The sequence below is a fragment of the Lactuca virosa genome, chromosome 1 (genome assembly GCF_052849685.1).
Source record: "Lactuca virosa cultivar CGN04683 chromosome 1, Lactuca_virosa_CGN04683_v6, whole genome shotgun sequence".
Classification (NCBI taxonomy): Eukaryota; Viridiplantae; Streptophyta; class Magnoliopsida; order Asterales; family Asteraceae; genus Lactuca; species Lactuca virosa.
The window spans coordinates 190,348,795-190,376,728 of record NC_136426.1 but is presented as its reverse complement, the minus strand read 5'-3'; the positions used below and the strand labels follow the sequence as shown (position 1 = coordinate 190,376,728).

Below are 27,934 nucleotides of genomic sequence, written 5' to 3'. Positions count from 1 at the left end.
CCGGGGTAAGGAACTCGGTCTAATGAATCCTTTGCTGAGGAGCTCATTGAGCTGACTAGATAGCTCCTGCATTTCTGATGGCGCTAAGCGGTAAGGGGACTTGGCCACGGGGGTAGCTCCGGGGATTAAGTCGATGCGAAACTCGACTTGACGTTCGGGAGGAATTCCCGGAAGCTCTTCGGGAAAGACATCAAGAAAGTTGCAGACTTCGGGGATGCTCTCGAGGTCTTTAACTTCCTGCTTCTCGTTAATGACATGAGCTAGGAATGCATGACATTCCTTTCGCAGAAGTTTCTGGGCTTTGATGCACGAAATGATGCGGAGGTTTGAATTGAGTTTATCGCCATAGATCATGAGACCTTCGCCAGAGGGAAGATTGAGACGAATGGCTTTTTCATAACAAATGATATCAGCACGATTGGGGCTCAACCAATCCATGCCGATGATGACATTGAAGCTTTTTATAGAAATTGGCATAAGGTCGATGGGAAAAGAATGATCATTTAAGGTAAGGGTGCAACCGCAGATTATATCTTTAGTGCTCTCTTTCTCACCGTTAGTCATCTCGACGGTAAACGTTTCGGTTAGGGGTTGAGGTGTATGATTAAGAATATGTTTGTATGCATGACTAACAAAACTTCTCTCAGCACCAGAATCGAAAAGAATGCATGCATAAGAGTTGTCAAGGAGGAACGTACCCGTAACAACGGTAGGGTCAGCAACTGCCTCCTCTTGCCCCATAGATAGTACCTTCCCTGTGTTGTCGGTCGTTGCTGCCTTGGGGCAGTTTCTCCGTAAATGCCCGACTTCCCCACAACCATAACAGGCTTTACCGACACCTGCTCCAGAGGCCTGATTGGTTGGTTGGACTGGGGTTCTGCAGTCTCGAGGCAGGTGGCCCTTCTTGCCACTGTTTCTTTAGAGTATTTCACGACATGGGCCGGGGATGCGGTGATGATATTTGCATTTGCCGCACCAAAGGAGGGTACCAGTATATCCACTGGTAGGTGCTTGAGTTGCAGGAGCAGTGGCAGGAGTAGTAGCAGCATGAACTACCATCGTATGTTGTTTCTTGGAGGGCTCCTGCGAAGACTGTCCCTTTCGTTGCTTCCAGAACTTTCTTTTCTCACCACTTCCCTTAGTTGGTTCAGGAGTGGTTGTCGCATTATCGAGATCAACGCCGTGATCTATGAGAGTCTGTGCCAAACACTTGGCGCTGTCAAAAGTGTTTGGCCTGGCGGCCAATACATTCCCTTGAGTTGGGGGCGTCAATCCCCATATATATCTTTCAATCTTCTTGCTCTCTGGTGTGACCATTCCCGGGAAAAGAAGTGCTAAGTCTTCAAACCTAGAAGTGTAGGCAGCAATATCGGAACCCTTCATCTTTAGGGTCCAGAGTTCGTGTTCCAATTTCTGCATTTCACCCAGTGGGCAGTACTCAGCTAGCATGAGCTCCTTCAGGCTCTCCTAACCCATAGCATTTGCTATTGGCAGAGTTAAAGATTTGACCTGACCATTCCACCAGGTCAATGCTCTGTTGGTGAAAGTGAAAGCGGAAAATTTCACCTTGTTAGCTTCAGAACAGGAACATATTTCGAAGATAGACTCGATTTTCTCGAACCATCGAGTTAGGGCAATCACACCTCCATTGTCGTCGAATGATGTGGGTTTCGCAGTCATGAAGTCTTTATAGGAGCACTCCTTCTGGTGCCCTTGACTCCCTTCAGGATTTTGGGGATGAGTACCACCTCCCGACCCGCCAGATCCACCCGGATTAATTTGTGACATTGCAACAGCCACAGCAGCAGTAACAGCTGCCTGGAACATGACAGGATCGAACTGAGGAGGTGGCAGTGGTGGTGGTGTGTTGTTGTTCCTCCTGATGGGTCTTCGTCGGGGAGGCATCTTGCTCTAGAAACGACCAGGAAGAAGAGGATGGTAAGTCCTCTGGAATCGAATCAAGAGATATGAAGCAATATATATCTCACTATGATAGTTAGAGTGTTCTACTAAGCGATAAACAAGGAAAAGCTACCAATGGAAATAAGTTATCGCTAAAAGGAATGAGTAGTAACACTTGAAAGAGAATCTCCGCAATGAATCTGACTCTGGTAAAATACTCCTATAGTATTTTAGCTTGTTTGATTTGTTTTATCGACGTCTTGTTGTATGGAAACTTGGTAAGTTTTAGGCCTGCTGCAACGCCACAGTCACTCCCAAGCACACGTTGGTCATGTCTCGAATGAATATAGTTGATCAGGCTATATTGACCCTAGACATGATTAAATAATTGCCCAGGTTTAACCGCGGTGTCCGGCATCCAAATACTTCTGTTTTGTTCTACTCATAATACTCTTTCTGGTATGTAGGTATGCTTGTATACTTTTCGTAAAATAATTATATTTTAAAAGTATACTTTTAGTTCAGAGCACTTCAGCCCTTTAGTGTTTATAGTTGTATACCATGTAAGGTTCGATATACTTAGTTCACTATAAACAATAGCTTTGATACCAATCTGTCACACCCCCGAACCGTCAGAACGGACGGCAGAAACGTCCGGGGGCGGGGTGACTTCATGCGTAGTATCACAACAATCGTATCATAGCAATCGAAGTAAACACAAACATTACATTACAATATGAATATTTACATCTGTTTGAAAAACATAATTTGTACATATCAGTATATTCAAAAGTAGCAAAAGATAAAGACGAGACTCCAAATGCTCCGTCTTCTCCAAAAGCTGGCATAAGTACCTGTCTATAGTTGCCCTGAGAATACAAGGGATTTTGAAAACGTATCAGCATAAAGCTGGTGAGTTCATAAGCATGTTTTGTAGTGGAAACTATTCACTGAATTTGTAAAATTGATTACTTTTCATTATAGAAAATATCGTTTGTAACGAAAACCTTCGTTATCGAGTTTCGAAATAGTATGCATGCTTCCCAAGAAAATCCAATATTTTCTAACATGTTTGTTGATTACTGTATGAAAAGTATGATTCGTTTGAAAACCCTGGCTACCGCCAGTAAGTGAGGTATGTTTCGTTTGGTAAGTCCTGGCTACTACCAGTATGTAAGTAGTTTTATTATTTAAATAAAACCAAGAGTTATTTCCCTGGAATAGCCTCCAGTAAGTAGATAAGTAGTTTCATTAGTTAAAATAAAACTATTGAAGAAAGAAATCCCGTAAACAAAGGTTAGTTTATACTTATTGTGAGTCGTATAACCATACTAATATGACCAGTGACCTCCTTGACGTTTCTTCAGGCGTCGTACGATTACAAACTTTGTCACCCCAGGCGTGCCCGCCTAACTGTAGCTAACAGTTCAGGTGTGGGATTGTCGGTCCCGAATAGATCTATTCACAAATTTCACGTTCTCCCTCCAGGAGACTCTGGTTATACTAACGGTGAGGATTTATTGGTACCCCGAAGGGCATAACGAAGATAAGTCTCACAATCCGGTATTAACTAGTTTACGTGTAGTTTGGTTGTATCTCGAGTTCGAAATCGTTGTATACGTTGTAGAGTATAAATAATTATACACAAATTAATTATTTAGTAAGATGCTCTTGTTATCTGTATGCATAAACTAAATCTGTCATAGTTTATATGTTTTACTTTGCATGGAGTTTTATTCTGTAAAATCGGTAATGAAATCCCCAAACTATACCTATTATAGTTTGACTGGTAAGTTGTGATCATGTACTGTTCTGAAAACTATGCAATTATGTTTAGAAAATGCCCCTTATGCTCCGCATTTTACAAAAGGGATAAAGTATCTAAATGTTTAACGTAAAACTATTGTAATTGCATCAGTTTTTAAGTTGTGAAAACCTTTATGTTTGGCTTGTATTCCCCCCTGAAAACGTTATAAAAACTTATAAAAGCGTAGGGGTATGAACTCACAGTTTAACGTAGGATTCGGGTGTACGATCGGTTACAAGTGCTGAGTGTCAACTGATGTTTCGTACGCAAGTGGATCCTATTAACATATAGTACACATATATGTATTAGATTAAGGTATTCCATGACATAACATGACGGGAAACCACCCTAAAGACTTGGGAATGCTTGAACTAAGTGTCGGGACCCTATATGATCAAACTTGGGAGGTGTACGGCCATAAGAGTGTGTGTACGGCCAGGGTGTGCGGCCAGGATGTGTGTGCGGTCGTACAAGGGAGTGTGTGGTAGTACAGAGGGGGTGTGCGGCCGTACACTCTTCATTCATGCCCAAAATGTCGATTTTTCAGGTGTTTCAAAGCCAATACCAAGTCCAACTAGCAGATGGAGGCCAAACTCTCACCTTGGAGAGTCTTTAAGGTGTGTACGGCCACCTTATGAAGGTGTGCGTCCGTACACCTTCAAGTGATGAAGAACACGAAGAACATGAAGAGTTTTAGGCTTAGATCAAGGTGTCTTACCAGTATAACAAGCTGAATGATGGAGTACTTCACGTTTTTGAGGCCCTTAGAGTGTTCTTGGATGAAGTTTCTAGAGAGAGAAAGTAGTCTGCAGCCAAAAGGGAAAAAGAGTGAATGAAGGGGTCTCCTCCTTTATATGGAGGTGGGTGTACGGTTGAGGGGTGGGTGTACGGCCGCACACTCCTCCCGAGAGGGTGTATGGCCCGAATGTTGTACTATGACTTGGTATTACTCAACCTAGGACCCAAACTTTGATTGTACAAGGCTTAAAACTCTTGATCAAACCCTTAAACAGTGTAGAATGGTGATAAAATCGAGTTTAATATTGATATAAAGATCAATTGTACAGGATAGAAGTTCCGGGTTGTCACAAATACCTTTGGGTAGCAAAGGGATACAATCATGTTTATTCATACAAAAAACATTACTAGTAAACTATAATAGGTATAGTTTAGGAAGTTACTAATACTTTTACTAGAACAATGAAACATACAAAGAGTCAGTTCATACATGAGTCAATACATACTATTATGAGAAACAAAGAGAACATACTATTATGAGAAACTAAGAGAACATACATACATACTAGACAGAGAGAACATACAATACAGCTAGTACATACTATACATTATACAAGAGAACATACTATTATGAGAAACTGAGAGAACATACATACATACTAGACAGAGAGAACATACAATACAGCTAGTACATACATTACATATACAAGTATACAATAACATAAATGTGAACCATCGTTCGGGGCATGGCATCACCTGTCATGGCTCGATTTGTAGCCTGAATCTCCTGGAGGGAGAGCGTGAATTTGTGTATAGATCTATACTGGATTGACTATCCTACACCTTGCCGTTAGCTACAGTGGGACTTGCAAGTCTACGGGTACCAAATTTCATTTCTTCCGACGTCTTTCATCGTCGTGTTATTAGTCGATAGTATGGTGCAACCATTTCACATTTAACCTTAATTAACGGCCGGATTAAGGTAGAAAGTACGGAAGTAGTTACTATAATACAACACTACAATACTTTATTATTTCCCCATTGCATTCACATTGTGATCTTTTCACATAAAAAGCAATGTAAAACTATATTTTTGGTTAATGATAGTCACACTTGGAAAAATATACACTCTTACAAGAAACAAACATACATTTCATTTGATGCCTTGGTAGAAGGCTACGTTTAGTAGAAAATATAGGATTTTCTAGGAGATACAAACATTTACAAATATTTACAAACATTTACAAACTTTTACAAACTTATACATCAAGTACTTACAAACACTTTCATACAAACAATGACACTAAAATGCTTTTGAACTCACCAGCTTTAAAGCTGATAAACTCCTTCAAAATAACTTGTATTCTCAGGTCATCAGTAGACAGGTACCGATGCCAGGTTTTGAGAAGATGGAGCTCGTTCATGACGTCCTCCACCCCCGAACGTTTCCGCCGTTCTGGTTTTGGGGTGTGACAATAAGTCTGATCCAGTCCGGTCCATGGTCCATAATATTCTTCGAAACCGGTCCGATCCAAGAGTCGGTCCGATCTGGTCCGGTCCAAATGCTCACCCCTACTCGAGACTCTATATCTAAACGCCAAATTGCCAAATGCATGACCTATTAACTGATATGCTTGTCTTGGTAAAATTCAATCAACTGTTACCATTATTATCATCTGTTCGTCGAAATCCAACTCTTTTTGCTACGTTTGACAACAAAAGAACCCAATTTTCCTATATGATGGTTGGGAATAGGGATTGCTATACAGTAAATTAAAGTACTTGCTAATGTACTCTGTTCCATCAACCAAGGGTTTATACGTGTGAAGCAAATCAGTTCAATGATTATAAACATGTCTTTAACTTTTTCCACATCTTAAATGCTTAGGGCTTGATAATTATGATAGACCAGCTTTTTAGGGTTTAAAGAATGTAAGCCATTAAGACTAAAGATGTAGGAAAACATGTGTGTGTTGTTTGTATATGTGCTTGAGAATTGCAATATCACAATCCAAATTGGTTGTCGAGTACAGATTAAGACCTTTTATAGATTTTTGCTTTGTGGGCAATGAATACTTTTAAAAAAAATGAGGGATCGATTTTAGTTGGTTTCAAGGAGAGAATCACAATGTAACCAGACACCTCACATATGGATTCTCATATTGTTACTGCTATGGTAAGCATGTGGCATTGTCATTATAAAAAAATATACACAACAACTATAATTTTCTCTTTATGCAACATACTTTCGTTTCTTTCATTTAGAATGTTGTGCATTCAATTTTTTTATTAAGGCATTTTGACTTTGAAAGATCAACCAATTATAACAGTGTACTTGCATTTTATTCTCTCCCATTAGGAAAATATACTTTGAACAGACTTTAACCGATTAGAGCAGTGGAAATTGCTTTCTCGTTATGTCAATGGCATTGCTACAATTGGATAGATATTGTTAACGTATAATGTTGTATTGTAACAAAATAAAATGAAAGTAATATGTTACAGTAAACAAATGAGTGTATGTATGTTGCTATTTCTTGCATTAAACCTGTTTATTCCAATTGACACTGATCCGGTCCCTATATTTCAAGATCTCTTTGTGTGTTATCAGTGTCTATCCTCAAGTGGTATTTTCCCTTCAGCAAGTAAATCTTTGTTGATTAAATTACAAAAAACATTCTTGTGCTCTATCTTTTTACAGTTTTGGTCCAGTAGTTTCATACTTTTCTTTTTCCCTCCCTAAAACAACATTTGATCACACTTTTAGTCCTTGGGCCGTCTAACGAGATGGCCCAACTGTTAAATACTTTTATAATTAGATCTATTTAGAATAAATAACAACAAATTGACCCCGAGGTTTGTTATTTTCTTTATGGATATATGGCTAACTGGTTTCATCATTTACCAATTCCGTCCCTAAAACAATGTTTGGTCACATCTTTAGTCCCTGGTGGCATAGTCGTTAAATCCATGAAAATGACATATCCGTAAAAAGTGTGAAACTATTGGACCATATCCACAAAATGTAATAAACCATAGGGATGATTTTTGTAATTTATTCTTCTTTATTTCTCTGTTTCAATGATTTTGAAAAGACCTTGTTAATTTCTTTTCATAGATTCTATGCAATTGGCCAAGGACTTGAGTGCCTATATGCGTGATTGCATTTATTTTGAGTGCCGAAGAATATCATCTTCTTCGTATTACAACATTGTACTTTAAAAAACCTACCGAATTATAGTAATGGCATCCAAAAAGCAATTTTTAGTGCTATAATTGGATAGATTTTTATTAGTATGATGTCCAAATAAGAAAAAAAAAAGCTTAAAGTACAATGCTATAAGTGGGTAAAATTTTCAAAGTAAAATGCCTTGATATTAAAAACTGGAAGTACAATGTTGTAATAAAAAGAACTAAAAGTAGGATGCTATAATACACAAATATACAAAAGTATGTTGCCTTTTCTAGCATTTAGCCCGACTCTTAATTACATTTACCATTACTTAAAATGCATTTGAACGTATTATAACTTTTTTAGGAGTGAGATGATCGAGTGTTTTCTATGTTGAGAGTATTGCAAGAGTGAAAAGGATATCTTTAAGTGGTTTGCTTCTTTAAAAATTACACATGCTTCTTCGTACAATGGCCACAATTACAGCAAAAATATTCCTACGCACATTACGTGGCCTGTCTCTTATTTTTGAGTTTATAACATGAACCTTTGATGATGTAAATGAGATGTTATTTATTTGGCAAAATCATAATGAATACATGTGCCAAAATCATAATAATCCATCCACATTGCTGAAATGTTTCCCCTTTTAACACTTACTGAAATGATTAATGAAGACCTAACAAATGTACAGCAGAGGCCATGACAGTGCACATGAATCTTAAAGTTCAATCATATTGTTTTTCTATTAAGATCTTTAAAATCGAATGAAATTCTTTTACAAAAAAAAACATCATTTCGTTAATTAAACATGTTCACAAAAGTTTATTTCATGTTTACATAATTAAATTTACAAAATATTATTTCATTAATAGGTTTCATGTCCTAGTTTGTAACAACGCTAAAAATTGTACATCGAAAAAAAATCATCCTAATTATAATCATTATTTATTCAAATTGAACTATGTTGTCGCCACAGTTACCTTTTCCATCCAAATCAAAGGTCTCCTGGAATTTTAAAACAAATCACACTTTGCCTCCTTTTGGGGAAGAACTTCAGTCGTCATAGGCTACGAATAAAGGAAAAGTAAGATAATTTTAAAAGTTACATAAGTACATAGAGATATAATACAAATTGCTATGAAAATAGATAGTTACTTGGAAGTATATATAGTATGTTATATTTTCTTGATATAACAGACTTAATGACTCCTCATACTCAAATACGTTTCACCGTCTTCTAACATATTCTTGATTTAACAGAGTTATTCATGTGATGAGAGAAAGGTTTGTGTTGTCAAAAAAGTATACCTCAGGCTCACGTGTGCTACCAATTGTTCCAGGATTTCTTTGAGAAAAAGCTCTGAACCAACAGTCTTCCTCTTCTTCTGAAAACAAATAAAAAGTTTCGTGTTAATCTTTTATTCACTCGGACAAAGTGCCGATGTATTTATGTGATGCAACATATCAAAGGGACTTCATCAATTGACATAACAAATCGACCCATTCTGACAGATCAATACTTGGGTCGACCCATTTAAAAGTGAAAAATAGAACCTTTGTTTTTTGTATTTTATAAACATAAACTCTTGTTTTAGATGTCAATACAATCAATAGTAAACAGATCAGTTTGATCATTATCCATTTATAATGATTGAGTCATGAAGCATCTATTTTAAATTAATGGGTTATCATCCATCTATTTAAAGAAATCGGGTCATGATACATAAGACACAACAATAAATTACTTAACAAAAATGGCATCTACCTTGAGAGTTGGGGATGTCTGCAATGAATTTATGATGATAGGAAAACAAATAAATGTAACGCAGAAAAAACCGCATGTTGTATAGGAGGTATTGTCCAGTTGCTGTTTGAAAAGGAGAGAGATCTTCACCAATGATGTGATTCCATGACTTGTAATAACCCAACACAACTTCTGCTTCTCCATCATCATACACAAGACTCACCCCACACTCCTTTGTAAATTCATTACACCGATCTGTAACTGTAATAGTAACATAGTCACCAACCTCCATCTCATTCGTCCCAAACATCCAATGACTTAACAGCACCCAACACTCTCCATCTACACTATATCTGTCTGTGTAACGTTCGTATATCCACATGAGGTTCTTTGTTATATTACTAATTGTCATCATTGACGATACAGGGAAATAATCATCCTGTGATAAATCCAACCACTCATCAGGAGGTTTTAATGTGTGCAGAGAGCAGAAATTGAGTCCTGTAATGAGCTTGTTTGGAGATGATGAGGATGATGCTGGGATGGTAAATGATATTGATGGCCCCACACTTATATGCCTAAACCAACTCGGCATCTCCTCCGCCCCATACATTGTGCTGAATATTCCAAATTCATAAATCATCGTCTGCCAAACACAACCATCTTAATTAATCGTCTTGCATAAAAATTATATTATACATACTCACATAAAGAGGGACAGTTAACTGAACAAAACCTGGATTCCAGCTTCTGACGAAGAATTCGTTCCCACGCGCCTGTCGTTAAGGAAGTCTAACTTACTCCATCCCAAGCAATGTATTACCTTTTCCTCAACACATATCATTTGATGGATTTTGACCATACCTTCAATTTCATATGACCAAGGCGCATAATATGTCCAGCAGCTTGATGATAACTTTAGTGGGGACATTCCTGGATCAAATACAACTTTTTCTACAGACTGCCCATGACGAGAATAGAGAGTCAACTTTCTTAGCGTACGTGGAGGGTGCTCAACTGACTTCAATTTACCACAGTCCCTCATACTCAGTATCTCAAGCCTAGGAAGGGTTCTTGCACAACTGGGCATGGAATTTATAGGATTTCCATCTAAATTTAAATCCTTTAACATGGATAGGCAACTGAAGTCCATGGGAAAGGATTCCGTGGATAAATTATTATTTGCAAGGGACAAACTTACTAAAGACCTGGGTAAAGAGATTACAAACGACTTCAAATCACTTGGTATAGCACCCACAAAGGCAGAGGAAGAGGTTCTTGTATTTATGTCAATGTTTTTAGCCTTGCACAATTCCAGTGAATCCATACCCCTATTCTGGATGTGAGATTCAGCTACACTACAACCATCTAACAAGATTGTTTTAACATTCTTCAACATACCTATGTTTCTGGGAAGTTTTTCAAGCTTCTTGCAATAGCTCAGATCAATGAAGAAAAGTCCAACACATTGCTCAATTGATTCACAAACCTCAAGCAAACCAATGCAATTTCTAACTATTAACCTCTCAAGTGCAGGAAATTGGTCAAATTCACCAAGACTACAAAGTTGTTTACAAAAACTTAAATTAAGAATCTTTAGTGCTCCAAGCAAACTTTTCTCTTTTAAGCACGATCCATCCAACTGCAGAAATGAAAATAAGTTTGAACAATAAGGAATTTCATCAACTAAATATGGATGAATAATATAAATGAAGATAAGTTACTTTTCTCCTCTTCTCAAGCTGTTGTGGATTATTATAACAACCGACAAACGATTCAATATTGCTATATGACATGTCAAGAGCAACCAAATTCATCATCGGTAAGTCTAAAGGTATAGCCTTTAAATGAAACCCATGCATACACAAGCCTCTTAATTCCTCTGGAAAGTTCGCAAAAGACCCATTCATGTGCACATAATTGAGTTGTAGTAGCATCAAATTATCCATGTTACTTAATGCATTTGTTGTCAGCTCATATGATACACCCAACTTCTCTTTCTCAAGCATGCGAATGTCAAGGGTAAGGCCTAGAAGATTTCCCTTACCCTAATAAGAAACATAATGCAAATACATAAATTAGGCAATACAAAATATCATGGACACACACACACTACAAAAAGCATACATGGCCTCTTACCTTTTTTTGTTTCAACACTTTAAATGACTCCTTATGGCACCATAATCGACTTCGCTTCCATGGCTTGTCAAGGGATTCTTGACGTACTTGGAGTCTTCCCATCTCTTGAACCAACTGATGCATCTCCAACTCATTATTCCATTTTATATTAAGAAAACATCTGTCAATGAGATTCGTGATCCCGGATGTTGTGATTATATCACATGCCTCTAATATTGTTTCAGTAACATCTCTATCTATTCCAACAAAAAAACAAGCAATATGCTTAAACAACTCCTTATCATTTTTTGATGGCAAGGTGTCGAAGCTCATTTTCAAGACATTATTTATAGGGGAACTTATTTCTTTCCTTAGCCCTTGGATGCACTCTTCCCAATAAGCTGCATCTCGATTATGTAGAGACTTTCCCAAAACTTCAAGAGCCAATGGATGTCCTTGACAATAGTTAACAAGCTTATCAGACACCTCTTCATATCCCACCTTAGGTTGGTTGTACATGAATGCATGGGTACACAAAAGTTGTTGCGATGCAATATCATCTAAGCCTGGAAGAAAATGTCTTTCATGCTTGGGTTTATTGTTTGTTTTGAATAAAGAACAACTCTCAGTCAACCAACTGTCCTTTGTTGTAATTATAATTTTGCTTCCGGGATGAAAGCCTTTGCTTCCAAGTAATGCATCCAACTGAACAAGAGTATTGATATCATCAAGAACTAGAAACACCCTTTTAAGTGCTAGTGCATTCTCTATCTTTGCGGTGTATACGGAAACATCATGAACTTTAATTGAACTTGGTTTTGAAATGTCATTGCAGAGTTGTTCTTGTAAATTAAGTAACCCATTAAACTTCCCATCACATTTCCTAGTGATATCTTCAATATAGCTGCTTCTGTGGAACTCACGAGAATATAGCCCATAGACATGTTTGGCTAAAGATGTCTTCCCGGTCCCACCTATACCATAAATAGTAAGTATGTCTGCCGTATGTGAGGATCCATCTTTCAACCATGAAGTTACAAAGTTAATATGATACTTCATCCCAATAAGTTGTGGTCGAACGCTTCTTAAGTGTACATGTAATCTACGGTGGATGTCCTTCACAATTTCTTCAATACACTCCATCTCTAACCTGAAACTTGATTATATAAGAACTTCAAAACCAAATCTACAAAACTATTGAATCAGATTGGGAGATTTAATTTATTCAAAGATCGTAACTAAGATTATGTCATAGCTGTTATTAATTGAGTTCTCACATCAAAACCATATTGTGGCTTGCATCAATCTGGACAAAATGCCAGGAAATACAAGATTTCACAAATGGATAAGGTCGTAAATAGGGATGTAAATGAACCGAACGAACACGACCGGGAGTTGTTTTAATGTTCATTCGTTTAAGTGAGCCGAACAAATGAACGAACACGAACGGATAAACAAACGCGTTTTCTTGTTCATGTTCGTTCGTTTATGTTTGTGTACACACTAAATGTACATAAACAAATGAACATAAGCGAACAAAGATAAACAAACATATATAATTGAACATATATGAACATAAACACACATATAATATAGTAATGTAATCAAACACAATTGAACATATATGAACATAGAATGAATTGAAATAACGAACATAAACAAAGGTAAACGAACAACATAAATGAACGTTCATGAACATAATTAAACAAACAAGACCAGTGTTCATGTCCGTTCATTTAAGTAAAGGAACGAGGATCTGTGTTCAAGTTCATTTATTTATTAAAAAACGATCATAAACGAACTTCTCGCCGAACAATTCATGAACAGTTCTCTGAACCTTCAGTTCGTTTACAGACCTAGTCATAAATATTTGTTTATGATAAGACCAAATCAACCAACGAAATACAAGATTTCACTAATAGGCCACCAAATTTCACTATGTTTCTACAAGACCATCAAACTTAACCATCGATGTGGTTTTACATGGATTTGAACAAAATGCCATGAAATAATTATAGGTTATATTTTACTACATACAACTAAATGCAGTTATTTATCATAAAAGCCGCTATGATTTGAAGGTAGTATGGTATAATTAATAGTAGACGCATTGCAAACCCATCAGGCCATCAAACTTTGGTTTTTAAATAAAAAGAATGTAAAAATCGTGAAGAAGGATCATCTAAATGCACTAACTTATGATAAAATACAAAATGCATCACAAACATGTAAAAATTATCAGAATGGCTAATCCATTATGAACTGGTCTATGAGATCACATATTTGAAGACTTATTTTCAATTATGTGCATCTTCTATATATCCTAATACATCGTATATATGTCTATTTGATGATTTAGAAAAACTTATTGAAATGCATAGGGAGATGAATATGGGTAAGAAAGTGATCACCTGCCATTTATGTCCTTTCCTTTTAAATTAGCAACTTTAATAAGCCCTTTATTCCATCGGTCCATCTTTTGAGCCCAATGACTTTTTTTATTTGCATCTGTCTGTGTCTCCATTGTCTGTTTATGCTTAGCCATTGCATCTCCAAAGCTACTTTGCTGCTTCCTAACATGTGTGGGATCCACATGATAAAATATAGGGATGACAATATGGTTGGATGTCATACGCTGCTCAAGGATCAGCACCAATTCATCAAGGCAGCATGTTGAAGAAGCATAATTATTAGACAACACGATAACAGAAGCCCGAGATGCCTTAATTGCAGTCTCCAGTTCTGGTTTCAGATCTTCCCCTGTTTCACTCTCTTCATAGTCCAAGAAGGTAGTGATATTGGCATCAATGAGGGCCTTATGAAGGTGATCAGTGAAACTATGACGGGTGTCAAGTCCTCTAAAACTTAAAAATACATCATATCTAAGACCATCAGTTGATGAACTATGACCACGACTTGATGAACTATGGCCATGAGTTGATGAAGAATATGAAGATCCTTCTGAAAATTCAGATAGAAAAACCATTATGAGCTGTGGGCTGATGACACTTCACCCTTCTCAGTAAGCCCTCAAAATCCTCCACACGTTATCAGTTCCCGAAGTTGGTTTCACCGAGTTTCTTCACTTGTGATTAAGTCAGGATCCCATACAAAATGCCTCTACATAATAGCAAATTATTAATTACAATATGCAACTTAAAACTCTTGAAAGAATTTAAACATACACTTCTATCTGCTGATGTGTTTGAAATACAAAGAGAGGCTGCTTGGTTTTCTTATTGCAAGCATAAATAGGCTTATAAATCTCTGCAACGGCAGCGTCATGACAGTTGCAACTATGTGACAACTTTTTGGATCTCAATAACCATTACATTGTCATCGCCTCATGGGAATTATCAGCATCAAATCAAACATACATAAACCAGCACCAAATCAGCATACAAATGGAGCCCGCCAAAAGAATAAAGCTTCCATTTTTCCATTTCAGAAAGAAGCGCCAATTCAAATTTTAACAAAAATCTACCAAAATTAAAACGCAGACTATGGACCTAATAACATAGACTACACGGATTAAACTAAAAGAAACGATATTAATTAAGCAAAATAAGAAGGCACTTTTTAGAAACATGAAAAATGACTTCAGATTAACCCAAATTACACAAAAACCAGTAAGGAAATATATGTTATGGAGGAAAGAGTTACCTTTGTGAACAATAACGATCTGGGTGTTCAAGAAAGAAGAAGCAAAAAAGGTGACAGCATTGAGAGATAGAGACTGGAGATGCAGACGTACGTTTTTTACCATACGAAGTTGAGGTTGGAGGTTGGAGGTTGGAGGTTGGAGATGATGAGGTCAGGGTGCACAACCGAGGGATTTGGAGATGGTGGATATCTGGTTTGGGCTTGCTGGGGAGATGTGGAGGTGAGTATTTTTCTTTGAGGTTGAAGGTGATGATGGGAGGCGTTGGCAGTGCGGCAAAAAGCAATGCGTACCTTTTTTTTTCTTTTTCTTTTTCTTTTTTCTTTTTGACCAGAAAAACTTGTTCCACACTATTTTGTCGGTTGGAGGCGGGACTAAAATCTAAATAGATATAAAATTTGTAATCAATGCAATTATATGTGTATGTTTTTTTTATTTAATGAATAAATCCTCTTAAAGATTATTTCTTTTTTAATTTGTCATACTTTTATTGTCAAATATGATTTTGTAGTTATTTTAAATTAATTTTTTTCAGATGTCAATTTACAAGTTTTTATATTTTGTTAAATTGTACATTATATTTTAATATAATAATTGAAATAAATATAGTAATAAATAAATATTAATTTTGCTAATAAACTTACCTTTTAATTTCAAAATTCACAAAATTAAAACTTTTTTTACTTTTATATTTAACTTTTTTTTAAAAAAAATTAATTCATGTAATACGTAGGTTTCACAACTAGTACAAAATATATAACAGGTAAATTGTCAAAATGATGGTTTGTCCATTAAAACACATATTTTTCTCTTAACGATAATTTACCCTAAATTCTAAAATTTATAAAATCACGCTCTTTGTTCTTTCAATTAAATTATTAGCTTACTAAATTTATTTTTTTTACTCGTATTTTTCTTCTCGAGCCTCTTAATTTTTTATAATATAATTATATACTGTTTTAATTTATAAAACCAATTAATGTTATGTTTAGTATGCTATAGCTAACTGATAAACTAATTTATTTTTTCGAGCTTTTTTAGACTATCATTTTAGCATACCAAAAAGTAGCTTATAAAATAATTTTTTAAAAAACTACTTAAACTAGTTTTTCAAAAGCTTTTTTAAATATTTCAAGTTTACCCTTAACTAATTATAGGAAACTCATTAACCTAAATATCATTTTATATCATCCAACGAGTTTATCAACTAACTTTTATCAATCATCATTTTTTATCCAAGAACTTATAAGCCAAAAACTAACTTTTTGGTTAGCTTTTTAGCTATCAGGTAGCTTTTCAACTAGTATGTCAAATATAACCTAAATAAATGGTCATTTGTTTCTAACCATTAAGGTAAAATAGTCGTTTATCTAAATTCGGACAAATCATTCGGTCGAAAAATTAACCAATTTTTATATATGTAATATTTTCTCCACGTATACATCATTATTACATGTTAATGTTGGAAACAGTGTCCTGGATCATTAATTATTTTACTAATATTTCTAATAATAGCATGATCCTTTTTGGTTGACCTCATGACCTAAATAGCAATAAGGAGGAATAATTAAACTTTTTAAAAATAGATTTTTAAGGTTTGTGATAATTAAATAAATTAAAAGGTTTAAATTAGTAATAATAACAATAAATTAAATATAAGTCCAGGGGCTATCATGCTATTTACATAAACCTTATATGTAGAGAAATTTGGGTTTGCAATAAGTTTGGAAAGGCTGATAAACCTTAAAGACTTTTTTGTTGAATTCAGAAACTTTGGTCTAATGTGGTCTCCTTATCAAAAACAACATGCGCATGGGGGAGGGAGTTATTCTTTCCTTTTTGCTTGTGAGCCATCAGTATCCCTCTAATCAAGAAAACCCTAGATTAGTATGTGTGAGTGTGTATTTGTGTGTGTGACATCCCCATTTTCACGGCCAGAAAAGACCGATTTTTGTTTATGCTTTAAAAAAATCAGAGTATCTCTTTTACTAAAAATGTTGCAGAATTTGTTCCCTGAAAAACATCATAAATAAGTTATCAAAGCATTTCCGAAGAAATGTATTTTTATCCATTTTAAAACATTTGGGATATCATCGTCAATACAGAAACATAATCATAAACAGAACTTACATTTATTTACACTAGTGATCTACATCTTTTTTAAATCCCTCAGTGTAAAGTAGCTTCATATCGACACCTGTGATACAAATAAGCTTGAGTGGGTCAGGTTGGGAAACCTGGTGAGTACATAGGGTTTTCAACCCACAATAATATAATTATTATGTTAAACAGCAAACAATCAACCCAATTACCCATCCCCGTTATCTTCTTTACTCTTAAGGATCTACCCTAAGATTCAGCTATTCCTCGTTCATTCATTCCTAAGGAGTATCCTAAGGAATCGGCACTAAGTCTACATAGTCGCCAGGGTTTATCTCGTTTATTGGCAGTATCGTTTTCGAGAGTCCACTCGTAATACCTGTCAATGGGTTTTTTAGAGTACACCGGGTGAACACATCGTTCACAACACCTATAGGTTGCGAGTCTGCTAGTGTTCCACTAGACTGTCTAGAATAGTCCGTGGTTGTTATACATACTCTGCTAGATGACGGGGCCATCGCTTGGGTCATCGTTTGGCTCATCATTTGGCTCATCTTTTTGGCTCATCGCTTTGGCTCATCGTTTTGGCTCATCGCTTTGGCTCATCGCTTAGGTCATCGCTTTGAACCATATTTTATCACTCATATATCATCACTCATCATTCATCTCATCTTTCATCGCTCATCATTTATCTCATCTTTCATCGCGCATCATTTATCTCACATCTAATCTACCCATGTTTTACCCAACACATTTTGTAGATATAAAATACATATACAATTTAGATCATTTAAAACATGTATAAAACGTTTCATCCAACATAGACAACAAGTATTCAGACAGTATACACACATAGCATGTAATTTATATAAAATACTTCATATCTATGTGTAAGATGAAAGTAACTATGCACTCACTTGTTAAAGTGATGATTTCAAACTCGGGCAGCGCTTCGCTTTTAACGATTCTATTTTCCTTCGACGAAACCTTGCATTATTATCGCTAAGTTTTAGTCTAATCTTTATTTTGACTAATTATTAGTCTAGATTCATCATTAACTCAAAGTCTACTTTCATGATCTATCAAGTAAGGAACAACCAGGTAGGATCATATCGGAGGTAGGGTCTGTTTGGTATACGAAGTATACTGTTTGGAAATCTGACTTTAAACACCTCACTAAATCACAGCCTAGATATCATCCCCGTAAGTAGATCAATCAGTATAACGACTTTGAATCACTGATAAATCTTATTTATAGGCTCATAATAATGATATTATATTTAAATATAAGCTATATTTAAAGTAGGGTAGGCGTATCTCACTTACAACGGGTTTTGCTAAAAACCGGGTTTCGTTGGAGCAGAGCTTCTGAGCCGAAAAACTCTTTTTATTGGAGCCTTCGGGCGCTCCGGGACTTTCCTCTAGCAACTTGAGGTTACTAGGGGTTTAGAGGGGTTTTGGGAGTCTAGAGAGAAGTTAGAGAGAGAAAGAAAGGCTTATGGTGTGAAGAAAATATGAAGAGTTCATCTCTTATTTATAGGGGTTTTATCGTAGAGTAGGCCCTAAGTTTCGTCGGTATCTTCCGCGTACGAGCTCCACTTTCTACGTTCTTTATATCCACGCTTTGGTATTTATGATTACTACAACTTTCATTTAGACCTCGTCGGCTAATTCTCATTCTATTTCAGATTTACAAAACTGTATTCGAATTCGTCGCGCTTGAAGAGTAGAGACTACGTTTCGTCCATATCGTTAACATATGAGCTATATTCTCGGCGTTATTTATGTCCACACATTGGTGTTTACGAGTACTACAACTTTCATTTAGATCTCGTCGGCTAATTCTCATTCTATCTCTGATTTGCTTACTGTATCGAATTCGCCGCGCTTGAAGAGTATTGACCAAGTTTCGTCCATATCTTTCGCATACGAGCTCCGTTTTCGACTGTATTTTTATCGTTGATCTCCTATTAATGAGATCTTCAATCCTCGTTTAGACTGTTTTGGTTAAAAATCAACCGATCTAAAATTCGAATTTCGGGTTGTGCACTACTATGCTAAATCTTAGAAAAATCATAACTTCCTCGTACGAAGTCAAATTTGGACGTTCTTTTTATGCACACTCTCGGTTTAACATATAGTACGACTTTTGTTTAGATCGCTAAGGCTAGAAAGTATTTTATCGTAAATTCACTATTTACGATTCCCGGTGTCGTGTCGGTTTTGCCGTAAAACTTCGACGAGTCTTAACTTCTTCGTTATAACTTGGATTTCGGTGTTTTTTATATGTACGGAACCCTTGAGATATATTCTACAACTTGGTTAAGATTATTTATTATAAATAATGTTTTTTCAAAAAGTCGTTTTCGACACTTATTGCCTCTAAACTGACTAGCCCGGATCTGCGGGCGTTATAGTGTGGCTGGAGAGGGAGCGAAAGAAATTGAGACCAAAAAAGAAAGGATGAGGGTGAAGCTTTCATCGCTAGAGTTACTGTTTTGTCGATAGAGCTCGCTGGAAATCTCATCAGAGATGGCGAGGGTGGAAGAGAAGGTGGTTTGTTCTTGGAACATCATTTCTTGGTATAAATTCATTCTTTTTAGCTTATTCTTCTTTTCTATTCAAACACCACACACACAACCACCAACCACCACTATCGAATGTGGTGGTGGTAGTCATCGGAAAACATCCCACATCTACCTTATCTTCATATGGTGGTGGTGAGGTCGTTGATGTTTTAAGGTTCCATTGCTAGATATGCTCATTTCAAGCTTTTATCTTTTGTTTCTTCTTAAATTTAACATTGATGAATGTAAGCTTGGAGTAAGGGTTTCGTGTATCTAATGACCACCATAGCTCCACCATATAACCACCAATCCATAGGGGTTGATGTGAGCCTCTATTTCCAACCAAGTTTTGAGTCATTAAGTGTTTAATGGGTTTTGGTTGAAGAATAAACCCTTAAACCTCATCTTATGAGCTCAATGTGAGGAAGATTAATGTTTTTAGGATAATTAGTCAAAGCTGTTAATCCATCAAGTCATTTGTTACTTGGTATTTTAAATAGATGTTTAAGATCACATTTAACTGTATTAGTTGTTTTTAGACTTAATCGTTAAGGATTAACGAGCTAAGTGGAATGCAAACTTAAAATCAATGGTTTCACAAAATTCTGAAATTGTACACTGGATTTGAAAAATCGTAATAAATCTTTGTATGATCCAATTTTCATGCACAATATGTCCATGGGAAGGTATGGATGTCTATTTTCATCCATACCAAAGGTTTGACCTGATTTATTTGTAGGGATTTCTTTAAACGCATGTAGATCCAAAAATTTAACTGTTCATGGTCTTTTTGGAAAAATCATAACTAAATCTAGGAACCTCCATTTTTCATAAAGTTTTTTTTTCTGGGATGTCTAGTTTCTTCTCGAAATTAGGCCTGGTCTGATTCCATTCCTAGGTTAGATGGACTTCGTATTTCTTATAGGTTGGTACAAAAAATGTTGTTATCATTATTCATTTTGTAAAATGAGTAAATAAATATAGAAAAATCTAAATTTCATGAATCCAATGGCTGAGATTAGATGAAAGGATCTAGTTTCACACATTCTTTTTCAATGGAATGATTTTAATCCCTTCTTGGGTGTTGATGACCATTTTCCCTTATTGGTCTAGAAAGGGTGACAATTTTTATGGTAAAATTTTGAAGTATTTGGAGTTTGATATAAAACTAATTAGTGCATATGTATTATATTTATGGAAAGTTAATAGAATGTGTTATAATAATTAATATCAACCTTTCATGGGGTTAACGTTAAGATGGGTGAATCAACCCATGAACTAATTATTGTATCAATAATAAGAGTAACAATTAACTATAATATAAGTATTACAAATTAATCTCTGAACTATTAGCTAAGTATAGACTATTGGTGTGATGTAGGTATTTAGGGATCTAGACAATCCATCTTAACCACTTTAGTGGTTTTATCCTGTGTTTGGCTGCTTCAGGTTAGTTCTCATGAACTTACTTATCATGTGGACTATGTGTTTGATGTATACCAACTAGAGAAAAGCATCTCATAACTAGTTGAATTAAAAGGACGTAAGATCATGAAAATCCTCTCAGAAAGGGAAGTGATCAATGTTAGGTCAACTAGAGAAAAGTCTACCAAAAAGGTAATCTGGTTCACTAGGGTTATGTGTGCTAGCATACGTTATGTGTTTGGATGTGAAGTTGTATATGTTTATCATTGATGTTTATGTCTATGATGTGAAATGCATATGATCTATATAATAGATGAGTGTTGTGAATACTCATTGAGCCTTAGGCTTACAGTTGCTACTCTATGATTTTAGTTGCATGTCCTTCATTGTAGCGTCCCAAAAATACTGAGTAAATTTTCATTTTGAATAAGTCAAAACCATTCACATATTATCCTAAAAGACTATTAGAGTAAAAGCATTCTCAGAACATTAGAACATCAGAGTAAAATCATAAATAATCATTACGAAATAAATCTTCATGGAATGCAGTGCGATCAAGTCGGGCTCTTCTTTTTAAAACTAGAAGTATCGGAAAATGTTTAAACCACAAAACCGTAAGAACAAAGATTAGTGAGTTCCCCAAAATACCACATAACCAAAACATATAAGTGTCATGGGTTACTCCCATGGTCTTTCCTTGCAATGTCGAGGGCCAAATCCTGGTCTTACATACAAGTGTCATAGGCTACCCCCATGGTCTTTCCTTGTAATGTCGATGGCCAGATCTCGGTCTTACATATAAGTGCTAAGGGCCATATCCTGGTCTTTCATACAATTTCCAGGTGCCACATCCTAGTCTTTCATGCAAGAATCACAGAGACAACTAGAATTCCATATAACAAGTAATGAGCCGGCATTGGTGCCTTCAACCCATGGATATAGTGAGAAAACTCACCCTAACTACTCATCAGAAACTCAACTGCCACGTCAGAAACAAAACATCCAACAGAAGCTACCTTAAGCCAAACCGAAATCAATCCTTATTCAAATCCTCAATTCTACTCAAGTTTGACCAAAAGTCAAACTATTCAAAAAGTCAACGGTCAACGGTCAACTTCAAACAGTCAACATGCAGACCATTGTCACGTCGTGTGTGACAGCCGTCAAAACTCAGGTTAGGACTCATCTAGAACCTTGTCATTTCCATGTGTGCATATAACTTGGCTTTAGATGCAACAAATTGAGCTAGATCGCGACTTAATAGATCCCTTGGAACAAGTAGTGTAACTTAGCTTGTACTAAACAGTCACATTGATATGTGAATACTCCAACTAGGTTGTAAAGTGCCAAAGTTCAATCTCAAAACTAAACACAAAAACCATGTTCGGAAGATCAAAACTCATCGGTATGTAGAACACCCTAATTTCTTAATCGGAACATATGACGTGCTTAACTAGTTTGATAACTTATCAAACTCAATTTAATTAAATCATAATTTGATTTAATTACATGTAGGAAATAATATCCACACATCATAATTTGAATTATGAACCAATAATATAATCCAATGATTTTCTAATCCTACATTCATATGTTATGAACCTTTATTTCATTTATTTGAAATATAAAAATTTGATTTTATAAAAATCAAATCATAAGTTATCATTTTTATAACTTAATTCAAGCTAATTCAAGTTTATAAATTTACTTCTAAAAAAAATAGTTCAATAAAAACCAAGAAATAAACTCTTGGAAGTTTATGAAAATACTTAGAGTTTTTATAAAAATTAAAGCCAAATTTTTATAAAAGTTAAGGGAAGACTCTAAGAGGGTACCCTTACCAAGAAAAACCTCATAATAACCCTCTCTCCTCCCCAGAAGTTCAGCCATACCCAACCTCTTATTCAGTCTCTCTCACTCATTACATCTTAGCCCCTATATTGCAAAATTTGAGACCAGATTTTGCATGATAATATGAGAAAGAAAAAGGGATCTTAGATACGTAGTCCCTAGGAGAGATTTTTCCATTTCGTTTTACAAAAGTTAGCTCACATTACCGCAGTTTTGTGGATGATTTTAGTGGAGTATAGCCCCAAAGAGACGACGAGATAGATGGTTTATCTAGAGAGACAGAATCTCACTTTCTCTCTTACTTCTCTCTAGAAACCTCTTTCTCTCTCAAAAAATCAGCCCCTCAACCATGAATTTTCAGCCTTATTATGGGTTTTCTTGAAGCTTCATATCAAAGGGTAAGTGCTTATCATACACATCTTGAAGATCCATAACAAATTTTACATGTTCTACTAACTTTCTCCTTCTAATATTCGATTTCTAAGGCATGTTCTTGCAAAGAACCTTTGTTTGATCTTGATGTTTGTGGATCACCACCAAAAATATGTTGCATGTTCTGTAAATGGTGATGATCCATGATCAAACCAAATTCAAGAGCAAAGGTGAGCACATGCAAGCCTTATCTAGCACCAAAAACCGGTTTTTCAAAAGTTTAGTCTCATCTATCTTGGTTGCATGTAAGATCAAATGGTTAGAAACAATTATTTCTACATAATATTTTAATATATTGTTGTTCTATCTCAATCTAAGCAAACAAACTGATATCATTAGGTAAAATAGAGGTTTGAACTATGTTTTCATGAGTTTTACTCTTCAACATTATGTCAGATTATTTTACTCGACTTTAAAAGGTCATAACTCACTTATTTCTTGACCAAATCACGATATTATTTTTCTGAGTACTAGTTCCATGAGTTAACTTTCGAACCCAGTTGGCTTTACTGTATAACATTAAAAATCTGATTTTTAACGATTTTTACAAAAAAGTTGCGCAAACAGCACTTTTTCTGTTATCACTAGTCTTGCATTAGGGTCTTAAAACCCACCCTAAATCTGGGGAAAAGTATTTTAGAAACTTACCATATCCATAAAATAATGCCTAAAATTTCATGGATTAAAACCCCATAGAATTTTATACACAAATTCGTGAACTTTCAGCTACATTTAAAACTCATGCACTATATAGTGCTACATTCCCTAATTTGTGGAGGTTAAATACCCCATTCATATTCGAAATAATTCTGAGCAAAATTGTTTTATGAAAGTAAGTGATTTTAAGAGGTGTTTTGTGAAATCCCTAGTGCTTAAACAAAATCCTTATTTTTCTATAAAAAAACAATTATTTAATGACCATAAATTAAAAATAATTGTTTTTAGAAGAGATAAAAATATGAAAATTGTATTACTAATGTATTCACTAAATAATAATTCCATGTAAATATTCAGACGATTTGGACATTGTTTGGTATTTTATCCATATTTTTCATTAAATTGGAGCATGAATTTACATATTTGGATGATTGGACTCAAAGACCCTAACCAATATTTTTCTCAACTTTGGGAACATTATGGGAACTTATAAAAATTAAATTGAGAGTTTTAGAAACCGTTCACCATATATTTTAAATTTTATCTGTTATTTGGGCTTTAATTTACAATTAAATATCAAATGGCCTTCAAAAATGTCTACAAAATTTCTGAACACCGATGCCCTTTCTTAGAACCAGAATATAAATTTTTACAATTTTTCGAGTTCATTTTCATGCCTTTATGGATTTTTGAACACAAGGCACCGTGAATTCAATAATACCAATAATGAACCGAACAAACTTTAGGCACTTTGCAACACCACTAGTTGGATAGGTAGATCTTAGATAATGGTTTAGTGAATTATATCTCACTAGAAACTATATGTTCCGTAGGGCATTAATAGAAATCGATCTCTACAACACCAAACCGCGAAGCTCGAACTGCAAACTCTCCCTATTGAGTATTCACAGCCCCCTTTTTACTGTTTTCATGTTTTGGGGTGCAAAGCATGCTACTGTTTTATGAGCTATACGTACTATTTTATGAACTTGTAAAACTTTGTCTTATGAAGTTGTTGAACTCTATTTTGTGAACTTGCTGAGCCTTGTGTTATGAACTTAATGAACTTGGAACGATATTGTTTTATGAACTTGATGAACTTTGAATGATACCCTTTTATGAAATTCGTGTTATGAACTTTATACTATGAACTCTTGATATGAACTTTGTGATATGAACTTGTTATGAACTTTGTATGTTAAGTCCCCAAGAACCGAACTACAGCCTATTAACTCGTATTCGAGCCGACAGTCTTATGGATAACGCTATTTGGGGTAGACATCTCCCACTCACCCATAACCGTGAGTGTATATTTCTGTGAACTGACATCATGGGAACCATGTACATGATGGAATGGCGCAAGAACGGTCGTTAGGCTTGGTTGTGAACGGAGTGATTTGGCATTCAACACTCATTTAGAGTTGGAACTTTTTCTGAACAAATCTATATTTCCTTACTAAAATGATGTACCTTTATAAACCTGTGAACTCACCAACTATTTTATAGTTGACCCTCGTTTTTGCATGCTTTTCAGGAAAAGGTCAGTAAGCCAGTTTAAGACACCACAATGATTTATGTTTATTGCTCTTGTTATGTACTAGACTATGTAGTATGGAACTAAAATGTAATTATTGTTTCGAATATGATGTAAACATAAAATTCTCAATGATTATGGTTGGTAATCCTATTTACCTTATTTTGTGAGACCTTAGCCTGTCACCCTTCGTGATTCCACTTTAACGGGGTGTGACATCGTGGCCTTCCTTGGCCACGTCGTGGCCATGCCACGACAAAATAGTCGAGGTTCCAAACTCCGCTATACCGTGGTTACAACAAAATATATATGTATTTGTAAGACGTATTGGCAAATCTATACTAAAGTACCCAGCCTCAAACCACCTAATGATGTAAAAAGCAGTAAATGCACCATGAATCGAACCTTGTGGACCCTTGTCAAAAAGAACCAAATCTTCTGGTTTGAATTTCTAATAGGTAAAAGACCGGCGATCTTCCCTGAGGTTAGGTTTGAAATTGGTCTTACCATCAGTCTGTAAATTGTTAGTCGAAACCTCTGAATTTTATTCCCGATGGTGTCGGTGGTGGTGATCGACCGCTGCCGCCCTCCCGTTCCGCTTCCAACATAAATGTCTGAATCGGCTCTCCTAATGATATGTGACGTTTCTTGTACTGAGTGACCGGGCTCAGTTTCTCTTCGATCCATTTTTCACTTGGGCTTAACTTCTCGGTAACCATCATAGGTAAGTTTATCGATGGCCTAAATTTCTCCTTTACCCCATTCGTTTTTAAGCCTAATATTGTAATGACCTAGATACCTCTTCTGTTACATCTTTTAATGGAGATGGCATGCTAGGTTTGTACTCTGTTACTGTAGCGATCTGAGAATACACGACGAGCTTCCGACGATCCCCAACCGCTCCTTCTTGGTTCACAATCAGATCTCTCATTCCCTTGTTCCTTGCTTCTAATTTCCGGAACGGTGGAAGTGATGACAGTGGTAGTCGGAACTGACGACGAATCCAACTCTTCATCTCTTCCCAATCTCTACTTGGTCATCTTCGATGTTCTCGTTCATACCACAGTAGGACGTCACCCTCTAGAGCCCCCACCTCAACTTCCATTGTTTCTTCATCCTCATACGAATAGAATGACCTTTCCTCTTAGTTAGTTCCATCAAACAAGCTCGTCTCATGTTTGTGATATCTCTAGTTGATCCCCCTTTTGTATTCGCCTCCGGTAGTATGGTCACCGCCTCCGACGTCGGAACCACCTCATGTTCCATTTCTTGAACATCCACTGGATCCCATAGGGTTTTCCCCTATCGTTGTCTCCACCAGCGAAAAAACGAGGGTTGTTTTTGTGCTCTTCTACCACTGATTTCTTTCCATTTGGTTCTTCTGGGCAGCTCATGGCTATTGCCATCAAAACCTCTTCAAACTTTTGGTCAATCTTCAGCTGAAAAGAGGCTATGGAGTCAACGGTATGTTGGATCAAATGCCCTTGATTATCCATTTAATCGTATAAATGCCCTAATTTTGTCTCTAGCAACTCAACCCTCTTGAGTTGAGCTCCTCTAGCCTCCTTCCCTCCTTTATCTCTAGCCCTAATCCCAGATGAATGCTTTGATACCATTTGTTATGAACTGAATTATAAGAACATATTCAATAACATAAAAAAGCAACCAACAGCTTCAAATATTGATTGATAACCTCAAATATACCCAAAAGATTACAAGAACAAATGATAGGTTAGCTAATTCGAGATAGCTACTCTCCCAAGGAATAAATTCCAGATTTCACAAAAAGATTAATGGATACCTCACTCTCCCTTTCCATAACCCTCTTATATTATCTAACATAACAAACTAACTATATGAAATGCCCAAAATACCCCTAATTCTCCTTGTACTAGTAAGATGCTCTTTATTTGTTAATTTCCCAAAATACCCCTATCTAAAATAACATGATATAGTGGATACGTAACGTGTGTATATGTGTGTTTAAACACTTGATTTTGATTTTCTGTTGAAAGGCTATTCTATATCTTCATTAGTGCTAGACTCGGTTGCTTTGTGTGCAAAATACGTATGGGAATGAAGTTTAGGCATCTAAACACTAGAAAAGGACATAATAGAATAAGCATGAAAGTTTTAAGCAAAAAAAAAAAAATAACAATTTCTTGCAATGGTTGTTTATGGATCTCCAAAATTTGGACCAACAATCTACTTAAATTTAAAATT

The 27,934-nt window shown here is 35.8% G+C and overlaps 1 protein-coding gene across 1 annotated transcript; it reads right to left on the bottom strand.

Moving 5' to 3' along the window:
• Positions 1-8,460: 8,460 nt before the first annotated feature.
• Positions 8,461-15,452, bottom strand: LOC145163422 (disease resistance protein RUN1-like). The gene is made up of 8 exons (XM_079082262.1): positions 15,148-15,452; positions 13,896-14,604; positions 11,506-12,634; positions 11,091-11,414; positions 10,103-11,008; positions 9,388-10,012; positions 8,931-9,007; positions 8,461-8,689 (listed from the first exon to the last, which is right to left on the bottom strand). Exons 2-8 carry the CDS (start codon positions 14,468-14,470, stop codon positions 8,636-8,638), a joined length of 3,690 nt encoding a protein of 1,229 aa, XP_078938388.1. The 5' UTR covers positions 14,471-14,604; positions 15,148-15,452; the 3' UTR covers positions 8,461-8,635.
• Positions 15,453-27,934: the final 12,482 nt, after the last annotated feature.

What these genes read in the sequence shown, in the direction of transcription:
- LOC145163422 (XM_079082262.1), bottom strand. Translation starts at nt 14,470, where the DNA reads ATGGTTTTTCTATCTGAATTTTCAGAAGGATCTTCATATTCTTCATCA. An exon ending in AGCTTGAGAAGAGGAGAAAA is followed by an intron (nt 11,009 to 11,090) that starts GTAACTTATCTT and finishes TCATTTCTGCAG; the next exon opens with TTGGATGGATCGTGCTTAAA. An exon ending in AGACATCCCCAACTCTCAAG is followed by an intron (nt 9,008 to 9,387) that starts GTAGATGCCATT and finishes ATTTGTTTTCAG; the next exon opens with AAGAAGAGGAAGACTGTTGG.